Raw genomic sequence first — 21,959 nt, 5'->3', positions numbered from 1 at the left:
AAGCTAGGTGAATAGGATTGACTGGGATCTGGGATCTGCCATGATGAAATTGCAAAGTGGACTCAATGGGCTGAATGGCCTAATTCTGCTCCTATCTCTTATGGTCTTATGATCTTATCCACATTCAAAAGTGGATATCAGTTAAAACGCTTGCCTTCTTTTCATGTGCTCTTAGATACCAGGGATAGGGACAATTTTCCCCAGCAGTGTGTACTCCCTGACTTTGTGCATTGTTTTCCCCTGTAGGGACAAAGAAGTATGTTAATTGGCTGTGGTAGGTCATATGAAAGCAGCATAAATCCATAAGCAAATAGAATTACTATTAGGAAGAAGGAATCAAGGGTTTCAGGTGTGAGCAACACACAAAATACTGAAGAAATTCAGCAAGTCACGCAGCATCATAAGTCCTCATGAAAGGTCTCAGCCAGAAATGTTGACTGTTTATTCCACTGCCTGAGTTGCTGAGTTTCTCCAGTATTTTGTTTGTTGCTCAAGATTACCTGCATTTGCCAAATCTCTTGTGTGTCAGGTACAAACTTCCATTGTCCTGTCAGCTGTTGCAAGATGTGGTATTTTTAACATAAATTTTAACAAGTGACTTTGCTTTTGGAATGAGGCTACGGGACCCTGTACTTGGCAGTTTGCGTAGGAACAGCTCGTCTCTCTCTGGAATTCATTTGCTGGCCCACATTGGAGGCATTGTTTACCTTTGTTAGGTTAAGAATCTCTTTTACAAGAAATTGCAAGGAAACCCTTGGGATAATGGAAAACCCAATCCTATTCCCAATCCCAGTCATGGTCCCAGGAACCTCCTTCCACATTGAACAGTGGTTTTCCTGGTTTTCCAGCACAAGCATCACTCTTTATTCTAACATTTATCATCAGCACTTTAGCACTTTTGGAAAAACAAGACACTTGAATTATTCCTCCTTTTATTCCAATCTTTATCTTGTCTCATTTATAAATGGACGATGCTTTCATGTTCATCACCTCTCTCTGAATCTTCTTGGAAGCTCTGCCCTTCACATTTCACACCCCCCCACCCTGTCCACTACCTCTGACATAGCCCCCACCCCCTTGTGAGGTATCGGCATGCTCCACCAGAAGTTGGCTAACTCTGGAAAGTACAAGGTCAGCTGGTAATGGAGGGCATAAATTCTGCTCAAGTACATTAACAGAACTGATCTTCAGGAACTTCCTCACACTTGATTCTCCCTCTTTCAGTTTGCATCGTATCCAATACTACTCTTATGGTCTTGTGATCTTATCCACATTCCAAAGTGGATATCAGTTAAAACGTTTGCCTTCTTTTCATGTGCTCTTAGATACCAGGGATAGGGACAATTTTCCCCAGCAGGTTATAAAGCAGCATGGAAGGGAGAACTTCCATCCAGTGGAACAAAAACAAGACTAAACTACTATGGTGTATTTCAATGCAGTTCATATCATGTCAAGTTACAAATCAAAACTATCTGACAACGGGCTATAAATTATCATTATGTTTATATGTGCAAATCAAGTATGTGTGTGTGTATATATATGTCAACAGCAAAAGCTGACCTCCTCAATCAATGCCAACCTCTAACCATTGCCCCTTGGCTTCTAATCTGATTAGTCAAGTTATACTGTGCAAGCTCGCCTTGGTCTTCAACCTAAATCTGTCAACTAAATCAAAATGTAAGAATTACCTGAAGTAGAATTTAAGACCAGAAGCTAATTTAAACTAATCTTTAACTGTTATAAAATGGATTTTACTCAAACAGATTGAGCTTTGATAGGCCCATATCTTTGCTAATCTGATAAAAGGTTTTGGGTTTGAGACAGATAGGTCTGAGTCTCAGTAAATGTCACCATTTGAGTATAAAAAGATCTCCCTCTGTCAAGATTGTCAAAACATATGTAACATTATATCTTTTCTGAGCAGCCTTTCCCATCGTCACGAACAATAATTCTGGCTGCTCTCCCAATGTTACGTTCTCTTTAATGTGAAGACTTATATCTAGCTTAAAGGTTAAAATTAATCATGTACCTGAGAGAATGTACCCAGGAAATAAAGAGCAACAGGAGGCGATCCTCACTAACTGTTCTAATGGTACCACCTTAACAGAGGAAAAAGATCAAAGGTTACCTCAGTAAAAAGTTAACTCATAGGTTTAGGCTAGTAAAGTGATCGTCAGAGTTACCCTTGCTTGCCAGAATGACCCCAGGCCACCTTGACAGATTCAAGTAAGATAAAGCCTAGACAAGTCCAAACCTGGTATCAAAGGCTTAATATTGACAGCCACAGGCCAAGAAACAATGTCTGTTTGTCAATAAAAAGAAGCAATGGGAAACTCATTTTTACCTATATTACCCTTGCTGTGTGAGTCCTGCCACATTTTAATTTGTGTAGGAATCAGAAATGGGATTGGAATTAGGATTATAATTGATTTACTATTGTCATATGTACTGAGATACAAAGATTTGCAAGCCATCCATTCAGATCATTTCAAAGCATAAGTAGTCAAGAGAGTACAAGTGAAAAGCAGTAATGTAATAAAGACTATCGTGTAACAGTTCCAGATATGGGCAGTGCAAGGGCCATGGCAAATTAGACTGTGAGATCAGTAGTTCACTTTTAATGTATGAGAGATCCCTTCAAGAGTCCTCTAACAGCAAAATAGAAGCTGATAAATAAAAGCTAAAACTTGCTCTGAGCAATATTACTGCACAATTACCTTATCCATTGTCCACAATTTTATTTCATTTCCTACCTCCTTTAAAATTTCTTACCTCCAGTCTTCTATGTGGTGGTGTGCTGGGACAACGGCATCAATGCAGTTGATGCCAGCAGGCCTCAATAGACTGATTAGGAAGGCTGGCTCTGTCATAGGAAGTCAAACTGGACACACAGGAGGCTGTGGTAGAACAATGGACCCTATGGAAAATCCTGGCAATTTTGGGCAATGTTTCTCACCTTCTGCGTCCCACCTTGGCTGAACAGAGAAGCACTTTCAGTAATAGACTAAGACAACTGCGCTGCTCCAAAGAGCGCTATATGAGGTCATTCTTACCCTCGGCAATTAGGCTCTAAAATGAGTCAACCTATAGCCAGAGACTGTGGTAACCTCTTTTTTATTCTTTTTACTTCTCTTCTAATATTTATATCTGTGCACTTGCAATGCTACTGTGACACTGTAATTTCCGTTGGGATCAATAAAGTATCTCTCTCTCTCTCTCTCTCTCTCTCTCTCTCTCTCTCTCTCTCTCTCTCTCTCTCTCTCTCTCTCTCTCTCTCTCTCTCTCTCTCTCCCTCTCTCTCTCTCTCTCTCTCTCTCTCTCTCTCTCTCTCTCTCTCTCTCTCTCTCTCTCTCTCTCTCTCTCCTCTCTCTCTCTCTCTCTCTCCCTCTCTCTCTCTCTCTCTCTCTCTCTCTCTCTCTCTCTCTCTCTCTCTCTCTCTCTCTCCCTCCCTCTCTCTTCTCTCTCTCTCTCTCTCTCTCTCTCTCTCTCTCTCTCTCTCTCTCTCTCTCTCGAAGTGAATCAATGGCTCTTGAAAAGACAGATGGTGAAATTTCTGAGCTCAGAGTTCTTTTTTCTAAAGTTGTAAACTTTTAAATCTTTTCAACTAAATTTCATATGAAAATATATACTAATAAATGAAATTAATACAATTTTTTAAAACACTGAACATCAAAAGAACTGCGGATACTAGAAATCTAACAGCAACTCAGACCATTTCGACAGAGTCAACATTTCAAGTCAAAGCCCTTTCATCACAATTGAAAAGAAGACAAAGGAAACTTGTAAGGCTGCAGAAAGGGTTGTGAAGGGACATCTCTGATAAGGTAAAACTAGGGTAACCATGGAGATAAGCAGTAAGGAAGGCTAACTGGTGAATAAATTAGCTGTGAATAGTTAGAGGGGGAGAATACAGATAAAAAAAACAAGACAAAAGATATATTAATGACATATGCATTGGAATAACCCTCAGTTTCCCACATTTCTTTTGTCTCTGGCCTTGTTCTCTAACTGCTCCCCTTCACTCATTCATCAGATAACTTTTTTGAATGCTTATCCCCTAGGCTTCCTGATTTTACCCTGTCACAACCATTCACCCCAACACCATGCTTCGATTCTTTTCGCGGAAGATTTTGAAGCTTCTCTTACATACTGGAAATGCCAGCACATGCTACAACATTATTGGTTGTTTTTCTCAGGCTTAGCTTTGCTGGGATTACATCTTTCAATTTCATATTACATAGAATATGAACTGTAAAAAATCCAAAATGATTTAATGCTAAGAAATTAGTCATTAACCCTAATATCAAACATGGTACACCCACAACTCACTAACCTAACCCACAACCACACATCTTAGAAATGTGGGAGGAAACCAGACCAGTTGGGGAAATCCATGTGGTCACAGGGAGAATGTGCAATCTCCTTATAGACTGGAGTGGGAATTTAACCCCAATCAATGATCACTGGGGTAGTGAAGAAGATGTATGGCAGGCTTATCTTCATCATATGAAACACTGAGTGTAAAAGGTGGGTTGACGTGTTACAGTTGTACAAGACCACACAAACGATATTGTGTTCAGTTCTGGTCATTTTAATAAAGGAAGGATTCAATTTACAGAGAAAGTATAGAAAAGATTCACAAGAATGTTGCTGGGACTGGAGAACTTCAGTCATGAGTAGAGACTGGGATTGTTTCCCATGTACTGAAGTTAGCTGAGTGGTGATTTATGATTGAAAAATGCATTATACAAAGTTCTGCAAAATAATTTAACTATTGCATAATGCATTCTGAATTATCTTCAAATGATCAATCTCATGCTGCGAAAGCTAATTTCTAAACTTACTGATCACCTGATGGGCACTTGAAGCAAACGATAACTAAATAACTAAAACCCAAGAGATTCAGAAGATGCTGGCAATTGAGAGCAACACGCAGAAATTATTGGAGGAACTCAGAGGTCAGGTAGCATCTAAGGAAATGAATAGACATTTCTGATGAGACCCTTCATCAGGACTGGATTTTATTTCTGAGTTGGAAAGATCCAGAGCAGGCAGAAAACCGGAGCAGGGTTCAATAACAGCATGTGTTACATCCCAAGGTACTTTGCAGCAATGGTACTGAGGGGATTTTAAGGCAGATGACTACAAACTTGGTCAAATAGATCCTCTTTGAAGATGGTTTAAAAGGAGGTAGGGAAACGGAGGTGTTTGGGAGGTATTAGTCCAAGGCTGAGAGCCTCTGTATCAAAAAGCATGGCAAGAGGAATTCAATTCAAGGCGACTAAGAAACTAGTTTTAAAATAGTACAGATATCTCAGAAATTACAAAACTGAAGCAGATTACGGGGAAGATTATGTCTTGAAAGGAATGAAAATTCTAAAGTTAAGGATGTTTTCTGCCAAGGGTAAAACAGTAGGAAACACACACTGAAGCTGCAAATTAGATTCTCCTTTATTTGAAACAATGTAAGTACAGAACCTAGAGTCCAGAATAATGGGAGATGAACTCACTGAAGCCATCCAAGCTCTTAGGAGCCCTTAATGGCATCAGGGAGTTATTTCCTCCCATTGAAGCATCTTGAAGCATTGGAATACCCATCATAAAAGATTGGCTATCATTTACTGAGAGGAGATGCTTCTTCACCAGAGGTAGTGAATCTTTGGAAATCTCAACACAAGACAGCTATGATACTTTATTCCTAAACTTGTTCAAGACAGAGGTTCATGGATTTCTGGATTTAAGTGGAATTACTCCAGGAAGGAGATGGCAAAGTGTTAAATGGCCTTCACCTGCTTCCTTTTTATATTTTCCAATGTTCTTGCATAAATATTGCAAAACCTGCGCCTCATACATTTTAACCTGCAGTATAATCCTGCCATTAACAAAGAATAAATTCTATCAATTAGGACTCCTTTATACCTCAGAAAGCCCCCATGTTAATACGGATAAACCCACATATCATAACTTTCACACACTCCAGCCAATAAACCATGGCTGAAAAAAATAACTAACCCTTGCTAACTCACCAATATTGTCTTTTCTGGCACGACGTGGCGGACTTGTAGAGACAGGTCTCTCTCTCTCTAACAGCTCCTTCTCCTCACCATACCTTCTTGAGGAGGAAATTTAGGAGCTAAATGGATATGTGGGTGTAATGAAAATTTATCAGACAAGTTCCAGGACTGGGGGATATGCTATTGAAAGAGAGATTAAATAGTGTATTCCTGCATTCTCTGGAATAGGGATGAATAAGATGAGTCTGCTCTGCCACTCCATCATGGCTAATTTATTATCCCTCTCAACCCCATTCTCCTGCCTTCTCCTGTAACCTTTGACTCCCTGATTAATCAGGAACATATCAACCTCTGCCTTAAATATACCCAATAACTTGGCCTGCACACCCATCTGTGGTAATGAATTCCATAGACTCACCACCACCTGGCTAAAGGGTTTTCCTCATCTCTGTTCTAAGTAGATGTCTCTCAATTCTGAGGCTGTGCTTTCTGGTCCTAGATTCCCTCACTATAGGAAACATCCTCACAACATCCACTTTATCCGGACCTTTCTATATTCAATACATTTCAATGAGATCCCGCCCCCCCCCCCATTCTTCTAAACTACAGCGAGCATAGGCCTAGAGCTATCATACACTCCAGATATGTTAACACTTTCATTCTTGGGATCAATCTTGTGAACCTCCTCTGGGCCCTCTCCAATGCCAGCTCATCTTTTCTTAGATAAAACTGCTCACAATACTCTAAGAGCAAACATGAGGAAATCTGCAGATGCTGGAAATTCAAACAACAACACACACAAAATGTTGGTGGAACACAGCAGGCCAGGCAGCATCTATAAGGAGAAGCACTGTCGACATTTCGGGCCGAGACACTTCATCAGGACGCTGATTTATCAGGTCCTGATGAAGGGTCTCGGCCCGAAACGTTGACAGTGCTTCTCACAATACTCCAATTGGGATCTGACCAATGCCTTATAAAGACAGCATCATGTCCTTGGTCTTATATTCTAGTCCTCCTGAAATGAATGCTAACTCTTTGCCTTCATCACTGCCAAGTCAACCTGCAAGTTAACCTTTTGTGAATCATGCACACAGATCCCAAGTCCCTTTGCACCTCTGAGTTTTGACATTTCTCCCCATTTAGAAAATAATGTACACCTTCATTCCTTCTACCAATGTACATGACCAAACACTTCCAAATGCTATATTCCATCTGCCACTTCTTTGCCTATTCTCCCAATCAATCCAAGTCCTTCTGCAGACTCCCTGCTTCCTCAACACTGCCTGCCCTTCCACCTATCTTTGTATCAGCTGCAAACTTAGCAGCAAAGCCATCAATTCTGTAATCCAAATCGTTGACCTATAACATGAAAAGAAGCAGTTGCAACACTGATCACCGCAGAACACCACTTGTCACCAGCACACAACTAGAATAGGTGCCCTCTATTCCCACTCTTTGTCTCCTGCCAGTCAGATAATCTTTTATTCATGTTAGTATCTTTCCTGTATTGCGATAGGCTCTTACCTTGTTAAGCAGATTCATGTGTGATACCTTTTCAAAGGCCTTCTGAAATTCCAAGTTAACTCCATCCATTGACTCTCCTTTGTCTATCCTGCTTGATACTTCCTCAAAGAATTCCAAGAGATCTGTCAGGCAAGATTTTCTCTTAAGGAAACAATGCTGACTTTGGCCTACTTTATCATGCACCTCAAAGTACCCCAAAACCTCAACCTTCACAATGGACTCCAACATCTTCACAACTATTGAATTCAGGCTAATTTGTCTATAATTTTCTGTCTTTTGTCTTCCTTCCTTCTTAAAGAGTAGAGTGACAGTTGCAATTTTCCAGTCCTCCAGAACCATTCTGGAATCTACCGATTCTTGAAACACTATTTCTAATCCCTCCACAATCTTTTCAGCTACCTCTTTCAGAACCATGGTCCATCTGGTTCAAGTGAGTTATCTACCTTCAGACCTTTCAGCTTAACAAGCACTTACTCCTTGGTAATAGCAACTGCACTCACTTCTGTCCCTTGACATTCTCAAATTTCCGGCATACCGGGAGTGTCTTCCACAGTGAAGACTGACACAAAATACTTAATAAGTTCATCTGCCATTTCTTTGTTTCCAATTATTGCCTCTCCAGTGTCATCTTCCAGCAGTCCAATATCCACTCTCACCTCTCTTTTACACTTTATATATCTGAAAAAATGTCTGGTATCCTCTTTGATATTATTGGCTAGCTTACCTTCATATTTTATCTTTTCATTCCTTATGTTTTTTTTAGTTGCCTTCTGTTGGTTTTTAGAAGTTTCCCAATCCTTTCACTTCCCATGAGTTTTTGCTATATTATATGCCCTCTCTTTTGCTTTAATGCTGCCTTTGACTTCCTTTGTCAGCCACAGTTGCCTCATTCTCCCTTTAGAATACTCCTTCATCTTTGGGGTGTATCTATCCTGCAAATTCCATATCGCCCCTAGAAACTCCAGCCACTGCTGTTCAACGCAGCAAAGTATAGCTAAGACATACGATAGGGTTAGCAAGTTGTGGCCATGCTTTGATAGCGTTAGAAGTGTGGTGGCACCAGTGGGCTTCCCCCATTACAAAGCTTGAGTTGTGCTCAATGATGCAAAATGACACATCTCACTCTGTATTTCAATGTAATAAAGCTAGAAGCAAGGGTCAGCCTCAGAATTAAAGCTTAAGCCATTTCAAGCTGAGAGGAGGAGAAATATCTTCACAGATGGTGGTGGTTCTTCTAGGAATTCTCCGTACAAGAGGTCTATGGAATCTCAGCCATTAAGTTCACTCATGATTGGTTATGAAGGGAAAAGGGCCGTGCAGGAAAATACAAACCCCATATCCAGAAAAGTTGGGATATTTTGCAAAATGCAATAAAGACAAAAATCTGTGATATGTTAATTCACGTGAACCTTTATTTAACTGGCAAAAGTACAAAGAAAAGATTTTCAATAGTTTTACTAACCAACTTAATTGTATTTTGTAAATATACACTAATTTGAATTTGATGGCTGCAACACACTCAACAAAAGTTGGGACAGAGCTAAAATAAAATTGAAAAGTGCACAGAATATTCAAGTATCACTGGTTTGGAAGACTCCACATTAAGCAGGCTAATTGGTAGCAGGTGAGGTATCATGACTGGGTATGAAAGTAGTGTCCATCAAAGGCTCAGTCTTTGCAAGCAAGGATGGGTCATGGCTTACCCCTTTGTGTCAAAATTTGTGAGAGAATTGTTAGTCAGTTCAAAAGGAACATTTCCCAACACAAGATTGCAGAGAACTTAGGTCTTTCAACATCTACAGTACATAATATTGTGAAAAGATTCAGAGAATTCAGAGACATCTCAATGCGTAAAGGGCAAGGTGGGAAACCACTGTTGAATGCGCGTGATCTTCGAGCCCTCAGGCAGCACTGCCTAAGAAACCATCATGCTACTGTGACAATTATAGCCACCTGGGCTTGGGAGTACTTCGGAAAACCATTGTCACTTAACACAGTCTGTCGCTGCATCTAGAAATGCAACTTGAAACTGTATTACGCAAGGAGGAAGCCATACATCAACTCTATGCAGAAACGCCGACGAGTTCTCTGGGCCCGAGCTCATCTCAGATGGACCGAAAGACTGTGGAACCGTGTGCTGTGGTCAGATGAGTCCACATTTCAGCTAGTTTTCGGAAAAAACAGGCGTCGAGTTCTCTGTGCCAAAGATGAAAATGACCATCCTGATTGTTATCAGCGAAAGGTGCAAAAGCCAGCATCTGTGATGGTATAGGGGTGCATCAGTGCCCATGGCATGGGTGAGTTGCATGTATGTGAAGGTACCATGGATTCTGAGGCGTATATTAGGATTTTAGAGAGACATATGTTGCCATCAAGGCGACGTCTCTTCCCGGGACGTCCATGCTTAATTTAGCAGGACAATGCCAGACCACATTCTGCACAGGCTACAACAGCATGGCTTTGTAGACACAGAGTGTGTGTGCTTGACTGGCCTGCTGCCAGTCCAGATCGATCTCCTATTGAAAATGTATTGTGCATCATGATGACAAGAATCAGACAATGGAGACCACGGACTGTTGAGCAGCTGAAGTCTTATATCAAGCAAGAATGGACAAAATTCCCATTTGCAAATCTACTACAATTAGTATCCTCCGTTCCAAAACGATTGAAAAGTGTTATTAAAAGGAAAGGTGATGTAACACAATGGTAAACATGCCTCTGTCTCAACTTTTGTTGAGTGTGTTGCAGCCATCAAATTCTAAATTTGTGTGTATTTACAAAATACAATTAAGTTGGTCAGTAAAGCTATTTAAAATTTTTTCTTGGTACTTTTGTCAGTTAAACAAAGGTTCACGTAAATTAACATATCACAGATTTTTGTTTTTAATGCATTTTGGAAAATATCCCATCTTTTCTGGAAATGGGGTTTGTAGATCTGAAATAGAAAATCAGCCATGATTTTGACAAATGCCAACACAGGCTTGAGGGACAAACAGTCTACTTCTTCTCTTGTTTCTTGTGTTCCTTAAAGAAGTGATTAAGATGCAAGGAGGTTTCAAGTGTTTAAGGACAAGCCAAGTGAGCATGCAACAAATGGCAGATGGGAAAATATGATGTTATCTATTTAGGTAGATAAAAAAGAGGCATTTTGCATTTTTAAGTAGTAAAAGAATATTGTAGTTGGCACTCAAATGGACTTGTGCATTTCATACATGCCAACAGGTGCAGCAGTTAGCTAGGAATCTGAATGGTGTGTTGACCTATATTGCGAGAGAATTTGTGTAAAGAGTAAAGATGACATATTACAAATAGATAGAGCTTTGGTGAGAACATCTGGTGTCTTGTGTACAGTTTTGATCTCATATCATTCAGCAAAGGTTCACCAGACTGCTTCATGAGATGGTGTGTCTGTGGTAAGAGGTATGACAAATGATGGGTGACTTTACTGAAATGTGCATGATTTATAGTGAGCTTGATGTGTATATGCAGAGATGCTTCTCCTGGCCAAGAAGTTGAGATCCTGCAATCAATAATGACTAGGCCATTTATAACTGAAATTTCTCCTTCAAAGCACAGTGATCCTTTCAACTTTTCTACCATGTAAGTCTGTTATTGCAATGATAAGAGAGAATTATGGGTCTTAATGGATTAAAGGGATGTGAGACAGAAGGTGGAGTTCTTAAAGTAGAAGACCAACCACATCCTTGCCAGATGATGGAGCAGGCCCAAGGGGGAAAAGCCCACTTGTGCTTCTATTCCTTAAGTTCTTACGAGCACTGCTGGACTGACAGTCACGCACACTGTGACTAAATTAACAGCAGAAGTGTGCATCCAGTCGAATTGCTGCCCTACATCTCCAGTGACCCAAGCTTCAATCCTGACCCTTAGTGATCTCTGTGTGAAGTTGACAGGGTTTTCTCATAACCAGTAGGATCCTTCAAGTTCAAGTTTAATTGTCATTCAACCATACATGATTACCCATGAATACAGCCAGATGAAAATGCATAACTCTGAGGCCAAGATTCAAAAACACAGTACCAGCAGTCATACACAGCACAAGGTGCATATAGCACATATAAGATAGCAGTAAACACATAAAATAGCAAGCACATATAAGATATCAGTAAAATAACATCATAAGGAAAAATAAAGTTCAAGACTCTGTGTCCATGAATGTTGCAGTAGTCTGCAGTCGAACACAATATGGGTTGTCTCTGCCAAGTGAACACTGGGGACAGCACTGACTCCAGCTGAGATGCCACATTACACAACCCCTGGCATGCCAGTGGAGCACACCAACCCCAACGTCTTTCACCTGGGTGACCATAAACAGGTGACACCGCAAACTGACCATAAGATATCAGAATAGAATTAGGCCACTTGACCCATCAAGTCAGCTCCACCAATTCATCATGGCTCATCCAATTTTCCTTTCAGCCCCAGTCTCCTGCCTTCTCTCCATATCCCTTCATGCCCTGACCAATCAAGAATCTGTCAACCTCTGGTTGAGGCCTTGTCCTCACAATGACTGAGGAAACCAGCTCTCCCCACCCCCACCCACCATCCACCGCCATCCACCAATAAATTAGTGACTTGGACTTAAAGCTCAGACACTAACAGTGTTCAGCAGTGTCATGAGGTCACAAGAACAGTGACTAAGATGATCACTCTCTGTTACTCACTGCCCTCATGCCCTGACTCCACCAACACCCCTCTGACACAGGCAGCAGTACAATCTGCTCCAAGTCCAGTTCCTTCTCTGCCAACAAGCAATTCGCTGAAGGGGTAGACCTGCAATACTTTAAGCTTTTAGAGTACAGCAGGGTCTTGCCATCATAAAAAATACATTTGGAAAAGACAGTAACACTTTGATTGGCCCCTTAGAAGCCTCTGCGACTGAGTGACTGAACCATCTCACAACCATCTTTTCCTCAGAATCCCACTGTTACCTAATTAAGTGACCACTGGGTGTAAGTTGCCCCTAGTGTGTTGGTGAGTGATACAATCAGGACAGAGTTGATGGGAATATGGAGAGAATAAGCAAGGTGAGGATAAATGGTGCTTGATGCTTGACTCTAACTCATTGGGCCCAAGAGTATTCTATACCCTTTAGGGTATGACTTGCACAGAGACTGCCCATAGTCATGGCAGCAGAGTCGTTGTCTGAGGAAACATTACTGATGGCCGAGGGGTTCTCTGTACTTGTATTCCCTTCTTATGTGTAAACTATGATGTGCTTAATGCACCATCAATAACTCTCTGAGACGTGAGGCGAGATATAGGCTTTTATTGGCTGGAAGAAAGAACAAGCAGCAATTGACCACCACGCTACATCCTGGAGACTGAGGCCGGGGTGGTGTCTCCAATCGCCTTTATACCGGGGTCCGTGGGAGGAGGCACAGGAGCAGTCAGCGGGTGGGGAGGGGGGCATGTCCAGACAGGTATATGTAATTCACCACAGAGCTATCCTGAGGCAGCTGTTCTGAGGATAGTTATTGTTCCAAAATCACCATCTTTCACTCTGGCAAACAGAATACGTGAATCAGAAATGTGGAACAGAAGATACAGACATGTGTTGTAATGGTACAATTATAGCAGCTGTTCCAGCTCACCAGACAGGAAGGAGTAAGAACTAATGGCATCACCATGTGGGCTGCATAGTGATGGTAATGATGGTTTTCAGCTTAAGTGTTCCACCTGAGGAAGGAAAACTTTGGGGAACCAGCAAATTTTAGTTTATTTCAAAATGGATCAAGGGGTAACTGAGTTACAAAGACCACATTGGTCTTTGGTTTATCTCCAGCATACTGATCACAGATCAGGCACATGTAGTGAATCCACAGTTGGAGGTGTATGTGAATGTAGAGTTGACGTTACAATTAGATCAACCAGAATTTTATTGAGACTGGAGCAGGTAGAAGGAAGTGAGTGACCTCTGCCTTGAATAAATCAAAACTGGACTCTGCATTTAAGGCATTAGCCATTATTGAACAGCTGGACATTCAGATAGTGGAATTCTTTGTCATTCCCAGGTTGTTGTGTGACACCTCAAGATGATGGGGATGCAATAGATGACATTTGATACTTCTAAGAAATCTCATAATCCTTAGGATTCCACATTTTTTGCATTGCCTGCTATTGTCCACTCAGTGAGAAACAGATGAATTGATTCTGTTAACCTCCACTTCCTCCCTAATATTGCTATCTTTGATACGTTTGTGCATTCAGTACCAGCCTGAAAAGATATCCAGGTGAAAAAAAATCACAGCAACCATCACGTTCATTTGCATTGAGAGCAGGGGGTTGGTCTGTGGCTGTAGGTTTTGAAGGGCACACCAGTGTATGAGCAGGACATCCTTACACATTACTCCCTCATGAATTGGGTATAGAAGAATTGCTGCATGGTTCCAGCCTCCCCTCCATCTCAACTAAAGCAGATAGCCTTTCCCAGCAACCATCTTCTCACTCCCCCATCTCGCTGTAGACTTAAATCAGTGGTCACTAGAAACCTTCTTATCCAGTAATTGTGCCTAAACTTAGAGGTAACTTCAATATTAGAATTCATAGGATCACACAGCTCAGAAGCAGTCCCTTCGGCCCATCTATTCCACACAAACCTCCGCGCATCCCATTTGCTAGTATTTGACCCATATCCCTCTAAACCTTTCCGATCCACATGCTTGTCCAAATGTGTTTTAAATGTTGTTATTGCACCTGCCTCAACCATGTATGAACATCAGACCAGAAGTCCCTACAAAGGACTGTGAGAACAGCTAAGAGGATCATAGGGGTCTCCCTACCGTCCACTGGGGACATTTGGCAAGAGCGCTGCATACGCAGGGCCCTTTGTATTATTAAGGATCCCACACACCCATCCATCCAGCATCCTCTTTGACTTTCTACCTTAAGGCAGGAAATTACGATGCATAAAAACAGGAACCATCAGGATGAGGAACAGTTTCTTCCCCTGGGTCATTAGGCTTCTGAACTCCCGGCCGCATCATATTTAAAGTGCCTCTGGTTAATCTGCTCTGTAGCTTACAATATTTAATATTAATGCATGTTAGTTTGTTATTTATGTGTGATTCATCTGTAAATGTTATCCTTACCTTCAAAAGTTATCATGTGTTACGTGTGTTATGTACTTTACACCCTGGCTGAAAGAAAAGCTGCCTCCTTTCTATATACATTATATACAAATGTTTTATACATGTCTGTGGTTAAATGATAATAAACTGCACGTGACCTGACTTTCAGTATATTTTGTAACTCCTGTATCAGCCACATACTGAAAAGCACCACCACCTTACAAGCGACCTTCTCCAATCATTCACCTGTGAATAACTAATGATATATTTAAGTAGCGAAGATGGTGAAAATTGCTGCTGCTAAACATTAGGCTTTCCAAAACTACAAGCGGCATGTTTAGCAAATATTTGGCAAATAGCAAACAGTGTCAGTTACTCATGGAAGTTCAATTTCATCTAATCTCCTGATGAGTTTTATCTAATCTCCTGATGAAGGGTTTTGGCCCGAAACGTCGTCACTACATCCTCCCATAGATGCTGTCTGGCCTGCTGAGTTCTGCCAGCATTTTGTGTTTTTTTTTGCTTTGCAAAGGATTACTGCTGAAATCTGCATTATTCTGCATGTTTCCATCATGTGTAGATGTCAGTGATCCTCCTCTCCAAATGTAGCCAATCTGTATGTATGTCACACATAAAATTCTGCCAAATCCTGCAGCCAGAGCATCTGAACAACCGGCACAATGGAGGTTATTTTCAAAGCCCGAGAGCCTAATATTGTCCTTGGACATAAACTTCTATACGAGCTTGGGTTATGTACCTGGGTGCTGGATGCAAGACCTTTAATATCCCTCATCCACCTGGGTTCCCTAACCTGGTTAGACTTGCCCTTCACTCTAACAAGTACAGGCTGGGTCTGAACTCTTCTCACTGATAAAAACTCACCACCTGACAGACATTGCTTTACCTGGAAACAGCTTCAAAGTAACATTGAAAGCTCTTGTCTGATACCAGCAAAATTAGCCTTCCCCCAATTTAAGACCTAATTTCAGTTCTATCTGTTATTATAACTATCTTGAAGCTAATAGAATTATGGTCACTGGTTCCAACGTACTCCCCCACTGGTACATCAGCCACTTACCCTACCTGGCGGAGTTCAAATTTTACACCCTCTTTAATACAGTCTTCAACATATTGCTTGAGGAATCTTCCCGGAACGCACTGAACAAATTATGATCCATTTAATCTGTAATCTATCACTTGCTGGCTTCTATTTTCACTCCCCAACTCCCCCCCCCCCTTCTTATTTATTCTTCTTCTCACATCCTTTCCAGACCTAATGATTTTGGGTCCTGGCCCAAAACATTGACTTTCCATTCCTCTCCATAGATCCTGCCTAACCTGCTGAGTTCCTCCAGCGTTTTATGTTTGCCCCTGTGGAGAATTTCTCGTGCTTATGACACAGTCCTATGTTCTGATCCATGCTCATTGATTCATTGGTGTTCTGTGTTCATCTCATCACCCAGCTTCCTGTACTGATGTCATCCTGGGGAAAAGACTCTGAAGGTCTTACCCTATTTAAGCCTCTCACAATTTTATGTACTTTGACTCTCAGCTTCCAATGCTCTCTCTACTAATCTTGATTTCATAACTAAGGGGAATGGCTTCTGCCTTCATCTTTTATTTAGGACTGACACAACCTCAAAACTTCTAGTTAAATCTCCTCTCGAACTCCTTTATTTCAGTCTCTAATGGGGAGAAGGCCGGAGAATGGGGTTGAGAGGGTTAATAAATTAACCATGATGGAATAGTGGGGCAGACTCAATGGGCTGAGTAACTTAATTCTATTCCTGCAGTTTGTCTTATGACCAGCATGGGCTGGATAATAGTGATGCAACTGACCTCTGATTTTGCAAGAGTACATGTGGTTATGATATAAACTTAATAAACTTAATTCAGGTTTAAATACACCCAACTTCTGACATGACACTTTTAGTTCTCCCATTTCCTCATTAACATTATTACATTTAATCCATTTGCTTAGTAAAGAGAACAAAACCAAGGCGCTGCCTGCTGTAACATGTATAAATGATGATCCTAATACAATCACTAAACCACATTGAAATGAAACTCTTTGTACTCATCCTCTGTGCAGAAGGTATTTTTCACTCCTGCTTGTTGGAACACGGCAGTCGTTCCAGCCTGCCTGAGTTTTGATGTTACATTCTTTACCCAAGCCCTAGCTTGTCATCTCACTGGAAGAAATGCAGTAGCTTCAGCAAAGTGTGTTTACCTAAACTAAACAGTGCAAACTGCTGGAGAAATGCACATTAAATTGCCGTTTCTCAAACTGCTCTCGAACTTTTACCATTGAGACCGGCACCTCATACCAATTCTGTGATGTGACCGTGAATAATTACTGAACTGCATCTGAAGGTGAGATTATTTTTTTCCCTTTTACTGCTGCTTTCTGCTTTTACTTACCAATGAAATATAGATTCCTGCCTGTAATCAAGAGTCACGCTCAGACACTGTTTGTCTACAGTTTCCCTCAGGTGTCAAATGTCAAGAAAGTTATTTTTACAAAGAAGCTATGCTATATATCTTTCTGCTTTTTCATCTCCTTTCTTATACATGCACAAAACGCTTAAAAGAACCATGTTGATATAGGTAACAACAGGATAAAGGCAAGGGTGGAGCACAAATAGAACTGTAAAATTAAAACTCCTTTGAATGCCTTCAGCTCTTGTGTTCAGTTCAGCTATCTGTAGATTTCATAGATGACCTGAATTATTACCTAGGTATCACACACTTCTTTCACTGCAGTTCTGAAGACCACTTGCCATTGACAGAAGAGATGAGACAATTCATCATTTCTCGACCCTGCTCCTGTGCACAACTTCATTGCAACTGGGCCACAGTTAATTTTCTAATTTATGGTCATTTTTTTTATTTTTTCGCCTCACTGTGATATCCCAACCATCAGCACGCTTTAATGAACTAAAGCAAAATACTGAGGGTGCTGGAAATCTGAAAGAAAGCCAGAAAATGCAAGATTGAAGGTTCAAGATCCAAGATTGTTACTCTGGATCTGATGCAACATAGAAAATAAACACAAAGAACTTAATAAAAAAAGAAAACAAAAACAGAATAAATATAAAAAGCAATCCTATTAAGCACAATGTACAGTACAAGTAACAGTTATATCCATAGACTGATTGTATGCACATACAAATATGCTAGGTGATGTGTATGTTGTGATGGGGGGTGTGGTAAGGTGGAAGTGTTGATCAGCCTGACTGTTTGGGGGGGAAGTAACTGTTATTGAATCTGGTGGTCCTGGTGTGGATGCTGTGCAGCTTCTTCCCTGATGGGGTGGGGCAAACAGTTTTGCTTCTGTTATGAACCCTGTAACTGGGTCACTTACCAGCAAAGACAGGGAGATCCGTTGAAGTCTGATGGTACTATTTTTAAGAGTATTTATTGATAAAGGGGCACAAAATAAGATCAATGCAAACATACAGATAATATACGTCATCAATATTAAATCTAAAAGCGCGGGTATAATAATAATCAATAAGAAATAGCTCTATCGTTGTCTAGGGAATAATGTATTGTCCGATGGAACTATAAAAGTCACTGTTAGTTCGTTCAAGCTGCAGCATTTTGGGTTTGAGAGAGAGACGGGTTAAACTTGCCCAGTTCTTGGATGATGCCAATCCTTCGAGTCTTTTTGGGAATTGGTTTCCCCATTGTTAGCTAAAAGCCGTTTTTCCGTGGTAAGGGCACCGGTTTCCGGGGAAAAATGGAACCAAACGCATATGGCCTTCCACCGGCTTCTGCTATCACGGGATCGCTAGCGTTTCTTCTGGTGTGTCTGAGGGGCTGTTCCCACAGACCCTCTTTTATCCTGACTCACAGGGTCTCAGATGTCAATCAGGTTGGGGTGATGCAATCCCTCCCTCAACCAGCCCACTTTGTCTGAGGGCTTCCACGTAGCACAGTATTGCAATACACAAGTTCGTCTTCAAGAGACAATGGCTGTATCCCGTAGCTTTATATCGCCGGGGGAGCAAGACATTCCACACGTGTCTCTCTCATTCCATGGGTCTCCTGACCCAAATCAATAGTGATCTTGCGATTCTCACAAAGGAGTGGGCTGCAAGCGTAACACTTCTCATACCCAGTTTCCTATTATGGAAAGGTGGAATATGAGAACTTCAAGTTGGGGTCCTACAGCAGAACTGGGAAGAGAATTTGCATCTTCCTGCAGCTCTCTGTGTTTGACAAGGGTTGGAAGACTTGAAGGCAAAGCTGGAGCTGCTGGCTCCACAGGGTAATTGCTTCTTTTGGAAAATAGTCTAAAGCAGGTTTTCCCAGCCTGGGGTCCACAGACCTCTTGCTTAATGGTATTGGACCATGGCATAAAGAATGCTTTCAACCTTCCGACCTCAATCAGTCACCTTCCCCACAACCCTGAAAGCCAGTGGCCATTCTAGCTTTCAGGATCATGAAGATCAGTCCAGGCTTCCTGATTGCAGGTTGCTCTCCCACCAATAGCCAGCAATCATTGAAGGGTCAGTAATAGCAACTCTTGACTTCTCATAGAGGCATACAGCAGGTTGTCCACCATGTCTGGCTGACAGATGACACCCCTCTGTGTTAATCCATCATTTGGCCCAGTTTTCAGTGTCTGGGTAATCCAGATGCAATTCAAATGCAGTTCTCTTAGATTTCCTCATCAACGTACCCTTCCCAAACCACAATCAGTCTCTCAAAGCAATGATTTCAAATGGTGGCAGTCACAATCATGACCGCAATGGTGGCCCTATGTGTGAATTTTCTATTTCATGCAATACATTTAGCTCCATATATCAATGTCTGCTTCATTCCTTTACAGATGGAGCCCGGAGGAGGTAACGCCAGCGATGACATCGATGCCATGTTCAGCAATCTCCTGGGAGAGATGGACTTGCTGACACAGGTTAGCTGTACTTTATTTGTTCTTTACATTAGCAAACGACAAAACCAAGTACAAATGATCGGAGAGCAGCAGGAAGAGTCCAGCATTGAGGAGAGAAATATTTCATTGAAGTGATTATGTTTTGCTTGAAAGTGAAGACAATATAATCCTCAAAAAGATGTCCTCTTCGTAGGAAAATTGTTTAAATTTTGAAGCAAGCAGGAAAAAAGAAATAGAAGAGTTCATGTGACATATTGCTCACAATGTATGAACTTCTTTGATGCCTTCAGTATTAATCTTAACCACACCATTAAAAGGAGCAAACAGATAAACGTTATAGCGAGAGGCAAAATTCTGAGGAACTCAGCAGGCCAGGCAGCATCGATGGAGAGGAGTAAACTGTCAGCGTTTCAGGCCAAGACTCTTCATCAGTCCTAATGGAGACTTGAATTGTATTAGGTGGCTGTTATTCCTTTGAGAAATTGTTTTCCATTTTCTTCAGACTGTCCTGATGAATGTTCCTGAAACATTGACTGTGCACTTTCTCCCATGGATGCTGCCTGACCCATTGAGTTGTCCCAGCTTCCTTATGCTTTGCATCAGAATATTTACGTTCAGTCCATTAATATCCAACACTTTGCCCATAGACTCACTATATAAAAATAATTACTGAGCATTTCAGTCAGTTATTGAGGTTTCTGTATGTATGATTCAGATTAAGCTTCTTCCACCCTCCCCAATCATTCCATTGTCAGATAGAAAAGAAAAAAAATTGTTTTTGGACAGATTCTGAAAATATGCAGGTCTCCAGATATCATTTATATCCAGGAGGACAGTGGCAGTAAGGAGATGCTTTGGGAGTACTCAGGTCATCTCCATTGTCCTGTAGTTCAATGCAATAACTCACAACCAGTGGAAATATTTACAAATTTATCCTTGTAATTCAACAAAAATCATTCCTGAGGTAAGGCTTTTGCTTGGAATGCTTAAGCCGTTGGTAGTGACCTTTCTCAAACACTTAGAGAGCTGGTAGTGAAGGTATTCCCTCAAGAATAAGAAGGGAATGATGATGATAGAAAGGTGAACATTGTCCAGAAATTCATACGTTTGGTGCACCATATGACATGACAGTTCATTGCTCTCTGTCTCTGAAAATCAGTTCCACTGAAGTGAATAGAATGAATGTTGCAGACAGTGTACAGTCAGTTGTCATTATTGATTATATAAGCAAACTCATTGAATTGGACAGAGAACTTGGTACGAAAAATGCACACATCTATTGTCCCTCCAAAAGGGATGGTAAGCACAGGTTTTGGAGGTGCTGAATAATTAAATGAATGTAACATCAAAGTCAAATGCAAATTTGAGCTTATTGTCATAGGAACAAGTACATGATGCACAGGTGTAATGAAAAACTTAACTTGCAGTAGTGTCACATGCACGTAGCATTATTTAAGGACCAGTCACATTAAAATACATAAGTAAAACATGAAGTATATACATCTTTTACTAAAGAAGTTCACTTAGAGCAAAACAAAAGTCTGCTTTAGTGCAAAGTGATCAACTATTTACTTCTCAGAAAAAAAAGCTATGAAGTCACATTTTAATTCATTTGACTTCAGAGAAATTAACAGGATAGAGTGAAATGAAGCAGCAAAGGTGAGCTCATTCTCTTGTTTAAAGTTAATTGAATCACTGACCGAGTACGCTGGGAAACCTGAACCAATAATGAGACTAATAGTTGAACAACACTGTCGCTGGAGGTGAGGAAGTGCAAAGCCACAGGCTACATCAGAATCAGCAGTCTCCACTTAGACACTCAGAAACAAGAGTAAAACTGCAGCTGCTGGAAATCCAGGCAACACACACAAAATACTGGAGGGGCTCAGCAGGCCAGGCAATGTCTATGGACAAGAGTACTATTGACGTTTCAGGCCAAAACCCTTCCGCAGGACTGGAGAAAAAGAAGAAATACTCAATGCTGCATTGTGCTCCCCTATTGCCTCAGTCAGCTGAGTGCATCGGGGTATTTCAATAGTTTTATTACACATCTGTTTAGAGTGTCCTTGTGTAAAACTTGACTAGACTCCATAGCATAATAGGCAAAGAAAAATAAAACCAGTAACATGGTGCTATGGTAAACTATGTATATCTGTCTGGACACACCCCTCTGCTGACTGCTCCTGTGGCTCCTCCCACAGACCCCTGTATAAAGGCGATTGGGGCACTGCTCCTCCCTCAGTCTCCAGGATGTCGTGCTCCCTTTTTGCTGCTAATAAAAGCCTATCGTTCACTTCCTGTCTCCGAGAGTTATTGATGGTGCATCAGGTGCTTAGCCATCTTCCGTTCCTCCTCAATGGAACCAAAGGGTCCGATCTTTAAATAACTTAGAATGAGCACAAGGCAGCCTGAAGTAACCAACAAATTAAT

General features: G+C 41.1%; 1 protein-coding gene across 3 annotated transcripts in view; it reads left to right on the top strand.

Moving 5' to 3' along the window:
• The window catches only part of apbb1ip (amyloid beta (A4) precursor protein-binding, family B, member 1 interacting protein), a 137,199-nt gene that overhangs the window by 36,034 nt on the left and 79,206 nt on the right, over positions 1-21,959 (top strand). For all 3 annotated transcript variants that reach the window (XM_059971331.1, XM_059971330.1, XM_059971328.1), the window contains exon 2: positions 19,467-19,550. In XM_059971331.1, the coding sequence (XP_059827314.1) occupies positions 19,467-19,550 (84 nt within the window). The remainder of the gene's footprint in view (positions 1-19,466; positions 19,551-21,959) is intronic.

Source organism: Hypanus sabinus, chromosome 6 (assembly GCF_030144855.1).
Source record: "Hypanus sabinus isolate sHypSab1 chromosome 6, sHypSab1.hap1, whole genome shotgun sequence".
NCBI classification, from domain to species: domain Eukaryota; kingdom Metazoa; phylum Chordata; class Chondrichthyes; order Myliobatiformes; family Dasyatidae; genus Hypanus; species Hypanus sabinus.
The sequence above is the reverse complement of the archived record's forward strand: the minus strand, read 5'-3'. Positions and strand labels throughout refer to the sequence as shown.